Source organism: Acanthochromis polyacanthus, chromosome 23 (genome assembly GCF_021347895.1).
Source record: "Acanthochromis polyacanthus isolate Apoly-LR-REF ecotype Palm Island chromosome 23, KAUST_Apoly_ChrSc, whole genome shotgun sequence".
Classification (NCBI taxonomy): Eukaryota; Metazoa; Chordata; class Actinopteri; family Pomacentridae; genus Acanthochromis; species Acanthochromis polyacanthus.
Window position 1 is genome coordinate 21,177,887 of NC_067135.1, and position 14,799 is coordinate 21,192,685.

At 39.2% G+C, this 14,799-nt stretch overlaps 1 protein-coding gene across 6 annotated transcripts in view; it reads right to left on the reverse strand.

The window, feature by feature from the left end:
* The window catches only part of mllt3 (MLLT3 super elongation complex subunit), a 160,373-nt gene that overhangs the window by 65,933 nt on the left and 79,641 nt on the right, over positions 1 to 14,799 (reverse strand). For all 6 annotated transcript variants that reach the window (XM_051943837.1, XM_051943841.1, XM_051943840.1 and 3 more), the window contains one exon: positions 13,675 to 13,803. In XM_051943837.1, coding sequence (XP_051799797.1) covers positions 13,675 to 13,803 — 129 coding nt within the window. The remainder of the gene's footprint in view (positions 1 to 13,674; positions 13,804 to 14,799) is intronic.

Here is a 14,799-nt window from a genome sequence, read left to right on the forward strand (position 1 = left end):
ATTCCATCGCTTCGCGTTGTCAGCAGTGTCTGGACCAGAACGGACATCAGTTTGAAAACAGGCAGTGACAAAACAATACAATGATGTTTGTAAATTCTTTTACATGTTGAAAATTAAACTAATTATAATAAACACCTAGTTTACAATTATTTAAGGTGTGTATACATTTTTTGGGACACCCTGTACATACATATACACACACATACACACAAACATATAAATACACATATACATACACACACACACACACAGACAGATAGATAGATATACACTATATTGCGGAAAATATTCGCTCACCTGCCTTGACTCGCATATGAACGTAAGTGACATCCCATTCCTAATCCATAGGGTTCAATATGACGTCGGCAGTGATGCCTGCAGAAATTTTTCATAGGGGTGGCCAGGTGGGGCTGCTTAAAATCTTGGGGTGGGGGAAAACTAAAAAGTCATAATTTCAGGAATTTTATTTTACTAGTACTATTATTACTATCTTTTTATTATACTATAGTATATAGGCGAGCAGAAAACTATCAGAAAGACTTGAGGAAGCACCTATTGATAAACTTGTTGTCTTGATTATGTTATATTTAATGTTATTAATGATCTAATGTGCATCGACTAATAACAGTGCAGTTAACATTTTGAGTTAATTTCCTCCTTTCTTCCTCTGTCTCCTCATCACTATGCCTCTGACGCTCAATCGTAGGCTCTCTCTCTCCTCCTGGGCCAATTTTCTTCTTGAAGTAAAAGAGATGTCTATTGACTTTCTCTTCATGGTCTGCAAATTGATACTAGAAAAGCACTCTAGCTCTCTAGAGAGCGCAGTACTCTGTCAGGGCTGCTGAGTTGAGGGTATTATTTCCAATGGATAAAATCTTTAAACAATGACCTTGTGCTGAGTACAGGCATGTGTTATGCATGTGCATGTTATGTATCGATACAAAACCGCGTGTAAATTACACTTATGAAGGTGTGTTGATTGGTTCATCACTTTTGGCAAGTCTTTGTTTTGCTACTGTTAAAAAAAAAAAAACGTTCCCTCCATGCTTTTGTTTTGAAGATGTATTTTTAATATTTCGGGCTTTTACGTTGTAACCATTCCAGTGGCACAGGAAGTGTTGTCTAAGAAGCGGTTTCTTGATAAGACGAAGACGCTGCCAAAAAGTCTGAAAATTCACATAAAGATGACAGAAAATGGTTCCACACTGTTGCTGTCTAGCAAAGGATGTGTTTAAAATTATAAGCACCTAGCGGAGACAAGGTTTTATGGTGAAGAAATGAGTGAAGGATAGAAAGGTGAATTTGTGTTCAAATAAGGCTGATGGCTGAACTTAACGTGTCTGGCTGGGATTTGCTACACCTAAATATGTAGAAGTCAGCAGGAATTGATGGGACTCAGAAACACCCCACAGTTTAATCATTTGTTCTATGTATGATTTCCAACTGATAAAACATGGTCAATTTGTAGTAGGATCGCAATCATGTGATTGTCAGCGGGTAGCAGACAGTGTTCACGTCATGGTTACAGTGACGCTGTGCAGACTGCTATATCTGACAATGGGAAATATTTAACAAAGCCGTGAATCCACATTATAAGCCGCATCAATGCCAAAATTTAACCACTTGGTCCTTGTGTCATTTCTGACCTTCCCTAAGTAATTTCATCCAAATCTGTTGCTCCGTTTTTGAGTAAAGTTGCACATGGATAGACAGATTCACAGACAAATGTACGCCGATCATCACATAACTCTGCCATGCCTTGGCGGAGTAATAATAGAAGCAGCTGACGTTAGATGACTGTGCCTACGTACTGTAACATTACCTAACTCAAATAAGTCAAAAAGCACAGCAGTGCTGCTCTAACAGGTTGCTGTAGCAGCACCTTTTGGCACTTAAAAAGCACATGTCACGACGAATATTACTTCTCCCCCTTCTTTTTATAAAAGAAATTATGACTTAGTCATAGTCCTCTCTTCAGATCGGTGCTGTCGAAGTTTGCAACCTACTTAGAACCAATGGAATGAATGAGTGATTGACATCACTGTGAGACAATGAGCCAAATAAGGTGGAAGGAACCGTCTTGTCGCCTCTGATTGGCTAAGTGTGCACCGTCTGAGCCTTGTCCTTGCAGCATAACTGGCAGTCGATATTTGTGACTGACCAGTGGGGTGGCCAGCAGATTTGTAGGGGCCACCCCAGGACACCGCCTGGTGGCGCCATTGGACGTCGGTCCACCCTTTGCAGCTAGAACAGCTTCCACAAAGTTTAGGAGTGTGTTTATGGGAATTTTTGACCATCCTGCTGGAAGCGTGTTTGTGAGGTCACACACTGATGTTGGACGAGAAGACCTGGCTCTCAGTCTCCGCTCTAATTCATCCCAAAGGTGTTTTATCGGATTGAGATCAGGACTCTGTGCAGGCCAGTCAAGTTCATCCACACCAGACTCTGTTATCCATGTCTTTATGGACTTTGCTTTGTAAACTGGTGCATAGTCATGTTGGAAGAGAAAGGAGCCAGCTTCAAACTGTTCCCACAAAGTTGGGAGCATGGAATTGTTCAAAATGTCTTGGTATGCTGAAGCATTCAGAGTTCCTTTCACTGGAACTAAGGGGCCAAGCCCAGCTCCCGAAAAACAACCCCACACCATAATTCCCCCTCCACCAAACTTTACACTTGGCACAATGCAGCAAGACAAGTATCGTTCTCCTGGCAACCGCCAAACCCAGACTCGTCCATCAGATTGCCAGATGGACAAGCGCCATTCATCACTCCAGAGAACGCGTCTCCACTGCTCTAGAGTCCAGTGGTGGCATGCTTTACACCACTGCATCCGATTGCATTTGGTGATGTATGGCTTGGATGCAGCTGCTCGGCCATGAAGCTCTCTGCTGAAGCACTGTTCTTGAGCTAATCTGAAGGCCACATGAAGTTGAAGGTCTATAGCAATTGACTCTGCAGAAAGTTGGCGACCTCTTCGTACTACGCGCCTCAGTATCCGCTGACCCCACTCCGTCAGTTTACGTGGCCTACCACTTGGCAGCTGAGTTGCTGTCGTTCCCACACATTTCCACTTTCTTATAATACAGCTGACAGTTGAGTGTGGAATATTTAGGAGCGAGGAAATGTCACGACTGGATTTGTTGCACAGGTGGCATCCGATCACAGTTTCACGCTGGAATTCACTCAGCTCCTGAGTGACCCATTCTTTCACAAATGTTTGCGAAAAGCCGTGTCGCATAAGGATATAGTAACTTTAAATGGCACATAATTTTAGTTCTAATCAATTAGTTGTCACAAAAAATGATTCATTTTAATGCCAAGGGCTGTCACATTAATAACTGGGTGCAAAATGAAACCGTCAAGAAGTGCCCTGATGTTCACAGCTTGGTAAAGCCCATAACATCTGTTTCTGCAAGGACAAAAGTCTTGTCCTGTCTTTAGAAGATTCAACCAATCACAGATTAGAGCTTCACCTGTGACAAATAATGTAACAAACACATTACCACGTGTGCATAAAAAGAACCCCAGCACACCAGACCCTCATGTGAAATGCACCCTGACCTCTGACAACATGCCAAAGATTCAACCACAGACCAAAGTGCTGATCATCAAGAGCGTGAAGACCAAGTCTGCTGCTGAAGTGGCAGACATCTTTAATGCATCTAAACATCAAGTGGAGAGGATAAGAAAAAGATCTGAAGAAACTGGTGATGTTCATGACAAGCCCAGGTCAGGCAGACCCTGTAAGACAACTGTTACAGGAGACCGTTTGTTACTTCGACAGTCCAGGATCAGCCCCTTTTCAACTGTAGCAGAGCTACACGTGAACTGGTCACCAGAGACCCCTGTATCTACTAGAACAGTTTGTCTAATTCTGTCACGTGGTGGTCTCCATGGCCAAATTAGTGCCCATAAACCAGCATTAAACAGAAGACAACAAAAAAACTGTGTTGTATTTGCCAAGACCCACAGCTTGCAGAAAGGATGGACAATGGAAAAGTGGCAGAAGGTTGATTTTTTCAATGAATCATCCATTGAACTGCATCCCAATTGACAAATACTGCAGAAGACCTGTTGGAACCCGCATGGAGGGATTCACCTTGAAAACAGTCAAGTTTGCTGGAGGAAAAATCATGGTTTGGGGTTACATCCAGTATGGGAGTGTATGTGAGATCTGCAAAGTGGATAGCAACATCAAAAGCCTGAAATATCAAGAAATTCTTCCTGCCCATTACATTCCAAACTACAAGAGAGGGCAAATTCTGCAGCAAAATGGTGCTCCTTCTCATACTTCAGCCTGCACATCGAAAGCAAAGAAGGTCAAGGTGCTCCAGGACTGGCCAGCCCAGTCAACAGACATGAACATTATTGAGCATGTCTGGGGTAAGATGAAGGAGGAGGCTTGGAAGATGAAACCAAAGAATCTTGATGAACTCTAGGAGTCCTGCAAGACTGCTTTCTTTGCCATTTCAGATGACTTCAATAAGTTATTTGAGTCATTGGTGAGATGTATGGATGCAGTTCTCCAAGCTCATGGGAGTCATACACGATATTAATTATTTTTTGAAAGGCATCATGACTTTATGTTCTGATGTTTTTGTAGCACATTTGTGTATTCAAAATAAAGTATATGTATAATTTCTATATTGTTTTTGCATGTGTCAAGACTTTTGTCCAAGCAAAATCTGACCTTTCTGTCCTAATTAAATGATAAAACTGAATGAATGACACAAAACTTTATTTTGGGATAATAAATACAATCTAGAGGATGTAGCCATTAATATGAGCCATTTCTGATTGCAACTGATCAACTACAAGTCAAGTTGTTATTTGTTGTTCCTACAATTTGGATAAGTGACAAGACTTTTGTCAGGGACTGTGTGTATATATATAAAGCTAAAAATTTATTAATTATTATTAATTCAGTTATTAAAAGACAGACATTTTTGTGGTTTAACTTATTACTCTGTCAAGGCTCTGCCTCTTTGGCACAAAAATTTCTGCTGCAGCCACATTGAAGTATATGGAAAATCATATTAAAATATTGACAACAAAATAAATAAAAAGATTAGCGAATTCCAAACACAGCTGAGTGTAATTGTCAGCTGAAAACCGATTCAAGTGATCTGTGTTTGGCCTCATCAGAAATCATATAAAAGGAGACACTCAAAAAGGTTCTACCCACAATGCATCTCCAGAGAAGACATGAGATGTGACATGGATGGAAACATGAGTCCAAATGCAGACGACAGGTTGTAAATGTTACAGTATACATGTATTGTTGGTTTTTGAATTTTATCTCTTGATTTCTATTCTGCCCCCCTGAATTCTGAGATTCTTTTTATTTTTTGTAAGGTCCCAAAGTACCTATGCAAAGGCACAGAGAAAATACGTCAATGTTTTTGAAGTAAACTGCTGCATTCTCCGATTCATTCTTGTTGCAATATATCACAATAATTTAGAACACTCAAATGCAAAGATCTTATTTTATAATAAAACACTGATCTAAAAAGAAATCATTCAAACTTTAAAGATTACAATTTATTTCATGTAGTGCTCTCTGTTGTTAGTATTTTGTAATTCAGCGTGCCAAGAGTGACTGTTTATTTCCAAAGTGAGACTATTTGCTAGTTTTGTGGTTGAATGAGCTTATTTTCAAACATGAATTAAGTGTTTTGTTGGTGAGAAACAGTTTTGGGGATGAGATTAACCATTTAGTTGAGATGCATGATGGAAATGCAGGCTGTGTTAAGAGTTTTGAACATGTGACTTCAGTTTGGACCAATGCTTGTTAGCAATTGAAAAAAACTGTAAAGCGATTATATTCAACATTTTACGACTTTTTGTAAATTAAACCACTTTCAGTATGTTCCACTAAACTGTTATGGGATGTTTACACCCTAGCCGTTAGCAGGACTGTTGCAGCTAACATTAGCTCTGGTGCTAACCAGCAACATGTTTTAACATTGAGTGTTTTACATCGGTGATCAGAAAACTCTTTGTTGCACAATTTGTCAACAACCACGCTTTTATCCAAGCTGATATAGGGAAGATTTTTAAAAGAAAACTTTCCTCCCAACAAGCACAATGTGGTCTCATCTTTCTTCCCTCTTCATCAAACCTCCTTGTGAACTGTGTATCTTCTTCACTGCAGACCATAGATTGTATGCAGCAGACAGACTTTAGGTTAATTACCGCTACCTACTGGGCTGGAGTGTTCATCAGCGTTACCGGTGTGCCATAAATGAAAATACTGAGAAAGGTGCGATTAAATGCGCATTAATTTAATGCGTTAAAGTTCCAGCCCTAATATATATATATATGCACATATATATACACACACACACACACACATACACACCTCAATTAATTAACTACAGAAAAAACAACGCATTAAAAAATAACACATTTACACCTTTCTCAGTTCTCTAATTTCTGGCACACCGGGAACACTGATGCAAAATCCCGCCCAGTAGATAGCAAAAATAAATCTAAAGCCTGTTGACAGCTGTGAAGAAGATACAATGTAGTGATGTCAGCGTACAAGAAAGCCTGGTAAACAATGAAGGAAGATGAGACTGCAGTGAGCCTGTTGGGCAGAAAGTTTTCTTTAAAAAATCTTCATGATGGCAGCTTGGATAAAAGCGTGATTGTGTGCAAACAGTGCAACAAAGAGTTTATTATCACTGCAGTACTTCTAGCTGATGATAGCACCTCAATACAAAACATATTGCTGTTATCATCAGACATTAGCTACAACAGTCCTGGTACCGGAAAACGGTGTAGCCATCCCGTAATATACCACTTTAGAAGACACTGAAAGTGCTTGAGTTTCCAACAAGTCTAAAAACGTTAACTATAATTGCTACAATTGCACTTTGAGTTTTCAGTAATCTGTGAATGTGGTAGACATGAAAAATGCAGGCAAGATAAAACGACAGGGGACATTTCCAAAGTTACAGCAGGAACATCTCTCAAAGCAGCACTAACCACATGTACAGTAATAGTAATAATTATAATAACAAAAATATGTTCAATATATACAAGGATAAAGAAGGGCGACAATTTGTTTGTAAATATGAATGAAACAAACGTTTAAGTTATTACTCCGCCATCAAGGAGGAGTAATAACTTAAACAACAAAACTGTCTGTCTTCGAATAACTTCTATATGAACTTTTAGTTCATGAAATATTTGTTTGTAAATAAAAATGTATATTAGCAAAAAAAGAGCCATCAAAATTATCCAATTTATCAAACCCAAAAACTATGAAAACAAAAGGAATCTATGGATTTTAAATTTTTTGAGGGCCCTTGAACTGCTTATGCTGATGTTATGTGCCATGCAGTGGGAAACCCTAACTAAATGCAGGCTTTTCTATATGTCCCATTTTAAAACTGGATTAATTTTATAAATTTTTTATATCATAAACACGTATGTGTCTATTCATTGAATCAACTGTCAACCAAGTTATTTAAATTGAAAAACTAATAGTGTCAAATATTGCAGTTTGACAAAAGTGATTAATCATGATTAATTAATTACCAAGCCTGTAATTAATTCGATTACTTTTTTATTTGCATTCCACTACTGATATGTACATATCAGAGCTGGGACTTTGATGGACTCATCTTGATTAATTAATTACAAAAACAATTATTTGTTAAATGGCATGAATCAGTGCACAAGAAAGTTTGGTGAATAGCGACTGAAGATGAGACCGCACTGCTTGGCTTGTTGGGCAGAAAGTTTTCTTTAAAAATTTGCCTGATGGCAGCTTGGCTAAAAGCATGGTTGTGTGCAAATTGTACAACAAAGAGTTTGCTTATCACTGCAGCACTTCAAACCGACGGCATCACCTCAGTATAAAACATGTTGCTGCAAGCACCAGAGCTAAAGCTAAGTGTCCACAGGACTGTGTTTTTTTTAATGGAAACGTGCCGCGAGAAAAAAACAGCCTCATTTCCTCCTTTGTTATAAAAACTGTTCAGGAAAAAGTATTTCTGAAAGCATCTGAGGCAAGAAATAAGCTGCTGAATCTGTCCTCGTTTCAGTTAAACGATGGCAAGTTTAGACGTTAAATGAAAGTTTCGTAGTGCGCCAGACCTCCACTCCCTGCCCTGTTTTTTAGTTCCGGGGATACACACCACAGCGCAACCAACATGCAAAGAGGTGCGTTTCACATAGACAATGGGATGCTAGAATTTGACTGATCCTGTGAACACGCATCTTTAGCTACGCCAGTCTTGAGACTGTTATACGTATAGCAGTTATACGTATAGCAACAAATTTATTCAACCGCCTGTCATAAAAATGAGAAAACACATATTTTTAAAAATGTGTCAAAAACTTGTTTCAAACTAAAAATTACACTGTTATTTATTTGGCAAATAACACACTGAAACAACTAAATAGTCCTTATTCACATATATTGACCAACAATCTTTATACTTTGTATGACCTCCTTTTGGCCCTGATAACAGCTTGCATTCTTTCTTTTACTCTTCGTACTTTTCAACAGTCTCTTTTGTTATTGAGTTCTAAATAGCTTCTAGCGACTCCTAAAGACTTGCTTTGGATGGAACTTTTGTGTGATCTACTTTTGAAGTCAATAAATCCCAGATCTGTTCAATAGGGTTCAAGTCTGGACTTTGCAAATCCATCAGTTCCAGTACTCCAGATTCTGTTGTGTTTGTTAAGTAGCCTCTGTACAGCTTTGAAGTATGTTTGGAGTCACTGTCCGCAACCAGTCAGGTTCAATCAAGAAGGGATTCCCTGATGCACTGAGATGTTGTGGAAGACCTTCTAGTTTATGATACCATAGATTTGAAATAATTCGCCCATGCTGTTTCCACAAATGGATTGCTAAACCATAATGGAATCTCCACCATGTTTCACTGTGGGTGCAATGCATCTAGCATCAAAAGTTTTCCAGCTGTTCTGAGGATAAAAACGCGACTATGCTGATCGAAAAGTTGAAACTTGGACCAGTGCACCTTCCTCCAGTCATCTCCAGTCCAGTGTTTGTGCTCCCTGGAAAATTTTAGTCATTGAGTGCAGTGCTTGACATCTGCTTCAGTTAGCTTTCGTTTTCGGCCTCTTCCTTGGCGCATTTTGAAAATATCAGTTTCAGCAATGGAGTCCAAGGCATACTTGACCATACTGTGAGAACACTATGTCTTGCCGTATTTGTCTCAAAGACCATCCAGTAGGCTTGGGCGCAGTGTTGTTTTTGGCAGCCAATTTAGATTTAGTCTTAGTCTTTTAGACGAAATCCTTATTCTATTTAGTCACAATTTAGTCATTTCTATAAGTGATAGTTTTAGTCCAGTTTTAGTCGACGAAAACTCAAAAGGTTTTAGTCTAGTTTTAGTCTAGACGTATTAGCCTTTTAACAAATTACGTATTATTAACCTCACTGATAAAATGACAGTGGAATCAATGTTCATTACTACAAAAAAGCCAACAAAGATATTCCTTCTTCAGGACTTGCGGGTTTATTTTTTAGAGTTTCTGTGTAAAAATAAGACAGAACAAACTCATTTATACATTAAAGCAACGGACAAAAATCCCTGCACACTCTACAGTATGTATAACAGTAACACGCATGACAGTCTGAAAAAAGTAATAAATTAGGTACATTGAGGTAGGCTTTAAGTTATACCATTAAATATGAAACAAACCTCCCACTTGAAATTTTGGAACATAAAGTAAAATGGTTAACCCCTGAATGCTAAAAAAAACAAAAAAAACAAAACTGTAAACACTGTTTTGGGTCTTTAAAGCAGGAACAAATAGAAACAACAACGTTTAGCAACATCAATAGAGGGGGGCCTCTACCCCCTAGTGCAGTCTCACAGGAGGTGCGATCACAATCACAGTCTGCATCTGTGCTAATAGTAGTAACAGCTTGCTGTTAACAAATCTAGCAACAACAAATCGACCTCGATTCAGTTTGAGGAAGGCAATTCGCTCAAAAATGGCCTTTGCTCTGTTTCAACAACCACAACTGAGGTCACCTGTAATGCTAAAGACCCTCTCAGCAAATGCCTGAGATGCTGGCATTGCAAGAAGATCTAAGGCGATAGGTTTTCAGGCTCGGATAAACAGAATCTCCCTGTGCAGCCCAAAATTCAAGAGCAGTCTCTTCATTTACAGGCTGTGATAAGTGTTCCTTGAAATTCTTAATTTCCTCCTTGACACACGGCTTTGAGAGGCTAGGCCAGGATGGCCGGCCTGCTTTTGACAAGAATTTGAATCTGGACCGCTTTCTCTGGTTCCTCTTTCTTGGTCGCACTCCACTGGCTCTTCGTCTTCAGCCTCCTCTTCCCATGTTACTGGTGGCACCAATTGAGCAATGTAATCTTCTACTTTTCCCAGAAGCACCTCAATTTGTGCATCATCATTTTCAAGGAGTGCTTCAGATGCAACTGTTGGGTCAAGAAAACATGCAGCAGCAGTGAGTGGTGAAAAATTAGTCAGTGTGATCAAGAAAGCAGCTAACCCGCTTGTCCATGTCTGTCTTCATCTTCCTTGCCAAGGCAGCTAGGTCCTTCTAAGATATCATATGTCAGTATTTAATTGCTTAAAACCTAAACAATCAAAAAACTAACTGATAATAACTGTTAAAAAGACAAAGTAAACACACAGAGATCACATTTTAAGTTTCAGACAGTCACCCCAACATGAGTCAATGCCAACGCATCAAATTTGCTGCCCGGCCAAAAATCCCTGCACATTCAACACCTGAAAGTAACACACGTGATAATCAATTGACATTAGTGAAAACAAGCTAACATTAGCCTCATGTTATCAGCCTATGTGCGTCAGGAGTTACGTGCAAAACTTTTAGCATACTATGATATTTATCACAAGCCAACTCTCGACTAACACCGTATGTTCACAGGACTTGTTGTAACTTACCTTCGAAAAAATGTCAGCATGGTGTGCCTTCAGGTGCCGCTTAAGATTCGTCGTATTCTTGCCACCAAGTTTGTAGCAACATTTACCATCTTCTTCAACTCCAACAACACATTCCGTTTTTCTTTCTGCTGCATGGTATTCAAATTATTTCCACAGGTCGTCCCGTTTTTTCCTCCCACCGACCCCTGACGCTGCCATGGTCCATTGAAAATCTGTGTGTGAGGTGTGCTGTGCGTGCGTGGCCAGTCATTGTACAAGTACAGCACGCAGGCGCAGCTACATCGCTAACAATTTGTAACTTTCGATAGACACATTACAGCACAAAAGGCAGAACCGTCGTGCATTTTTGGACATCTTAGTGACCATCCATTAATGTTTTCGTCCAGTCTCGTCTCTTGAGCGAAAACTAGCACACGTCTCGTCATGTTTTGGTCATCAGAGAGCCACGTTTATTTCGTCATCGTTTCGTTTTCATCATGAAAAAAGGAGCGGCAACGAAATAATTTCGTCATTGTCATCGTTAACGAAAACAACACTGCTTGGGCGGTATTACGGTAATAAGGTATACTGCCGGTGTTTAAAAATAGCAGCGGTATCAGTTCCAATACCGTCATGAAAAAAATGCAATGCTCTTATACAGGAGATAAGTGTTATGAGAGCGTGTGACTCCGTTATGAGAGAGGAAGAGAGAACAGCATGTGTGTGTGTGTGTGTGTGTGTGTGTGTGTGTGTGTGTGTGTGAGAGAGGGGGAGAGCGAGATGTCCGAGCGACCCTGAATGCAGTGCGAGTGAGGAAGACGGCAGTAGTAGGTTCGGGGAGGAAGAGAGAAGAGGGGTGTAGCTGCTGGGTTAGTGTGACTGTATGGTTCAGCCACTCTTAATTTACAATAAAGGCCAGTAGCACTGATGTGTGGTTGAATTATCAGTTTTACTTAAACAGTTATGTTTTAGTAGCCTAGCCGCGCTAGACCCAGCTCTGAAGACACAAGGGTCTAGGAACTCTCGACAGGGAGGGAGGCGGGCTAAAAGGTTGTCTTTCAAATCACTCTGCAGCAATTGGGTAGGTATACAACCAATCAGCGCAACAAATAGGCTGACGTAGTTCCTAGAGCACCGGAAATCAGAGGATGCGGTAGTTCGGTGAAGCCTTATTTATACAGTCAATGGGTGAAGCTCAAGTATATTACAGACATGTTAACAGAAAGATTATTCAGAGTCAGTGCTAATGGAGCTCAACGACTGTTGACGTTTTTGTTGTGGACCCTGGCAGAGAATTAAATTCGTTGCCGTGGGTTGTCTAGCACAGCTAGGCTAGTTGTTTCCGGTTGTTTCTGTCAGAATCGTCGCGCCCTCTGACTACACTTCATGGTGATTCGTCGGCCAGTTTTAGGAACATCCAACCTCGAGGCTTACCAAGGGTAACTAGAGCCACCCTGGCAGAGAATTAAATTTGTTGCCATGGGTTGTCATGGAGACGCATCTCCGAATCAACCACCCACTCACTGCAGCGAGTATTCAATTTCTGACACAAGCCAGTAACAATAATAGTCACGGTAATACCGTTTACCCCGGTAAAATGTGAAGGATGTTTGACGGTATCAAAATTTGGATACCACCCAAGCCTACCGTCCAGCATCAAGAAGTGCTTTAATTTGGACTCTGTCTTTCTCAGTGAGTTCTCTATGCTTCACTAGTTTAAACAGGATTGAAAAATTTCTAAATGAATTCACGTTTTTATACCCAAATTTGACCCACCACATTGGAATTCTCTGAGAAGTCAGAAATTGATCAAAAATAACATACAGCCACTAAAACACATTTTTCTGTTCAGAAATGCAAGCGAAAAAGTGTAATTTGACATGTCAATCAAAAAATAACGCGCTTTATTATTTTTTCTTTTTTGTAAGAAAAATTCAATTAGAAAAATCATGGATAACAATATTTATATTTTAGCAATAAAGATATCATTTTGATTAAAGACCTTACGCATACTGGCAGACTAACCATTACAGAAACATAAAACAATATTTTGCAATACTGTTTATTTAGTACAGTTGTGGCAAACACCATACAATGGGTGGCCAGCATCATCAAACTCTGCATCATATGTATAAATCACAATGCTATACATTAAAATGCATTTCTGCGTATATTTTTTTCATCAATACTCATTCATGTACTTTAATGATGTTACTTTTTGTCTGTGCATTGTCTTGTATTTTAAATACTGCAGCTGTGATAGCATAATGACAACAAAATACAAAAATACCTAATGTGTTCTAATACCTGGGAAGAAAGAAGGCTATAGAGAAAGTTGGTGCGTGCGTGCGTGCGTGCGTGCGTGCGTGCGTAAACCTTTTCCATTTGAACTGTGCCTCTCCTAACGTGGCTCTTAAATGACACCATTTAAAGAGACTAAAAATAATGCTTAATAAAAACAAATGCCAGTGTATTGACATATTTTACATTTTGTGGCTCCAGAGATGTTTTAAGCGTCACGGGTAGCTGCTGTCGCCTTTTCCTCCTACCTTCCTTTTTTATTTTATACAAGGCTATTGTATAAAATTGTCTATAAAGTTGGATGTCTTTGAAATCCTGGGAGTTTAAATATAATGGATATTTTGGACAACCTGTCAAATATATGGGGTATTATGACCTGGAAACTTTGAAGGGGTGAAACGTTTCAAGACTGGGTGTTGCCAAAAGAAAATGGCTCTTTAGCCATAGGCTGTACCTGAAAATAAGACTGACCTTTGATCCATAGAAGCTTTTGCTCTTCTTTGGGTCAGAGAAGGAGGACGTCAGCGAGCTGTTGGGAAGTGTAGGCAGCTTGAGGTGCTGGCCGAACAGGGAGGTTGAGCCCTCCTGCATTACCATTACCTGTCCAAGGAATAGCAAAAAGACAAAATGATCAATGCCTTCTTCCATACACTGAATGGACTCCGTTCAGTTTCTCAGAGCATAATAAAAGATAAGGCTGAAAATATAAATTTACTACTTTATGAGTACTGACAAAAATGTAAATCAAGTAAGTAAAGTTTATTTATATAGCACTTTGCACAGATAAACAAAATCACAAAGTGCTTTACAGTAAAAGAAAAGTAAAAAGTAAATCAAGGATTGTAAAAAAAAAAAAGAAGGCTTAATGCCAGGGCAATTCCTACTCCTGTCTGACAAAACATTTCCTTTATAATAATTTTGACTACACTTACAAGAGCCGACATTATTTTCTACTATGAATTTAAATATTTTATGTTTAACTGATTGCAAATATAGGAATTACCTAAGTATGAAATGCATCACTTCATCTGCATGAGTAATTTTGTGGTAGTGGTATTTCGACTGAATGTTCACAAAACTAATACATTTTAACAGAAAATAATGGGAATCCCTGTCAAGTGGCGCACGTATTAGGGAAGTGCAATGATTTTCTGTCAGTATTCAGAGGACCTTGAACATATTCATAGCTTTATCTTCATTGCCTGAAACATAAATAGTGTACCACAGATAGCTACATGAAAGATGTTTGCTGTTTTATCATTTGGTTTAGAACTTTTAGACTATTTGTCCAGGCAAAACAATAAGACTGACTGAACTCTTAACTCATTTCATGAGGTTAAGCCTAGCTTAGCATAATGACTGGTAGCAGAGGGCAGAAATTAACCTTAACTAACTATTGTCTTTTTATGGTAAAGTATTCCCTGTATTTTAGGAATCTGTATTTTATGTTCTTAAACACAAATAAACAACATTGTGCCTGGCTGTTGCTTGGCAAGAAACAGTGCAAGTGCAATAATGCCACTGACATCTATAAGCTGTCTTTTATGGTGTACATTAAACTAATTAGTTATTAGTAAATAGTGAGGTGTCATCATG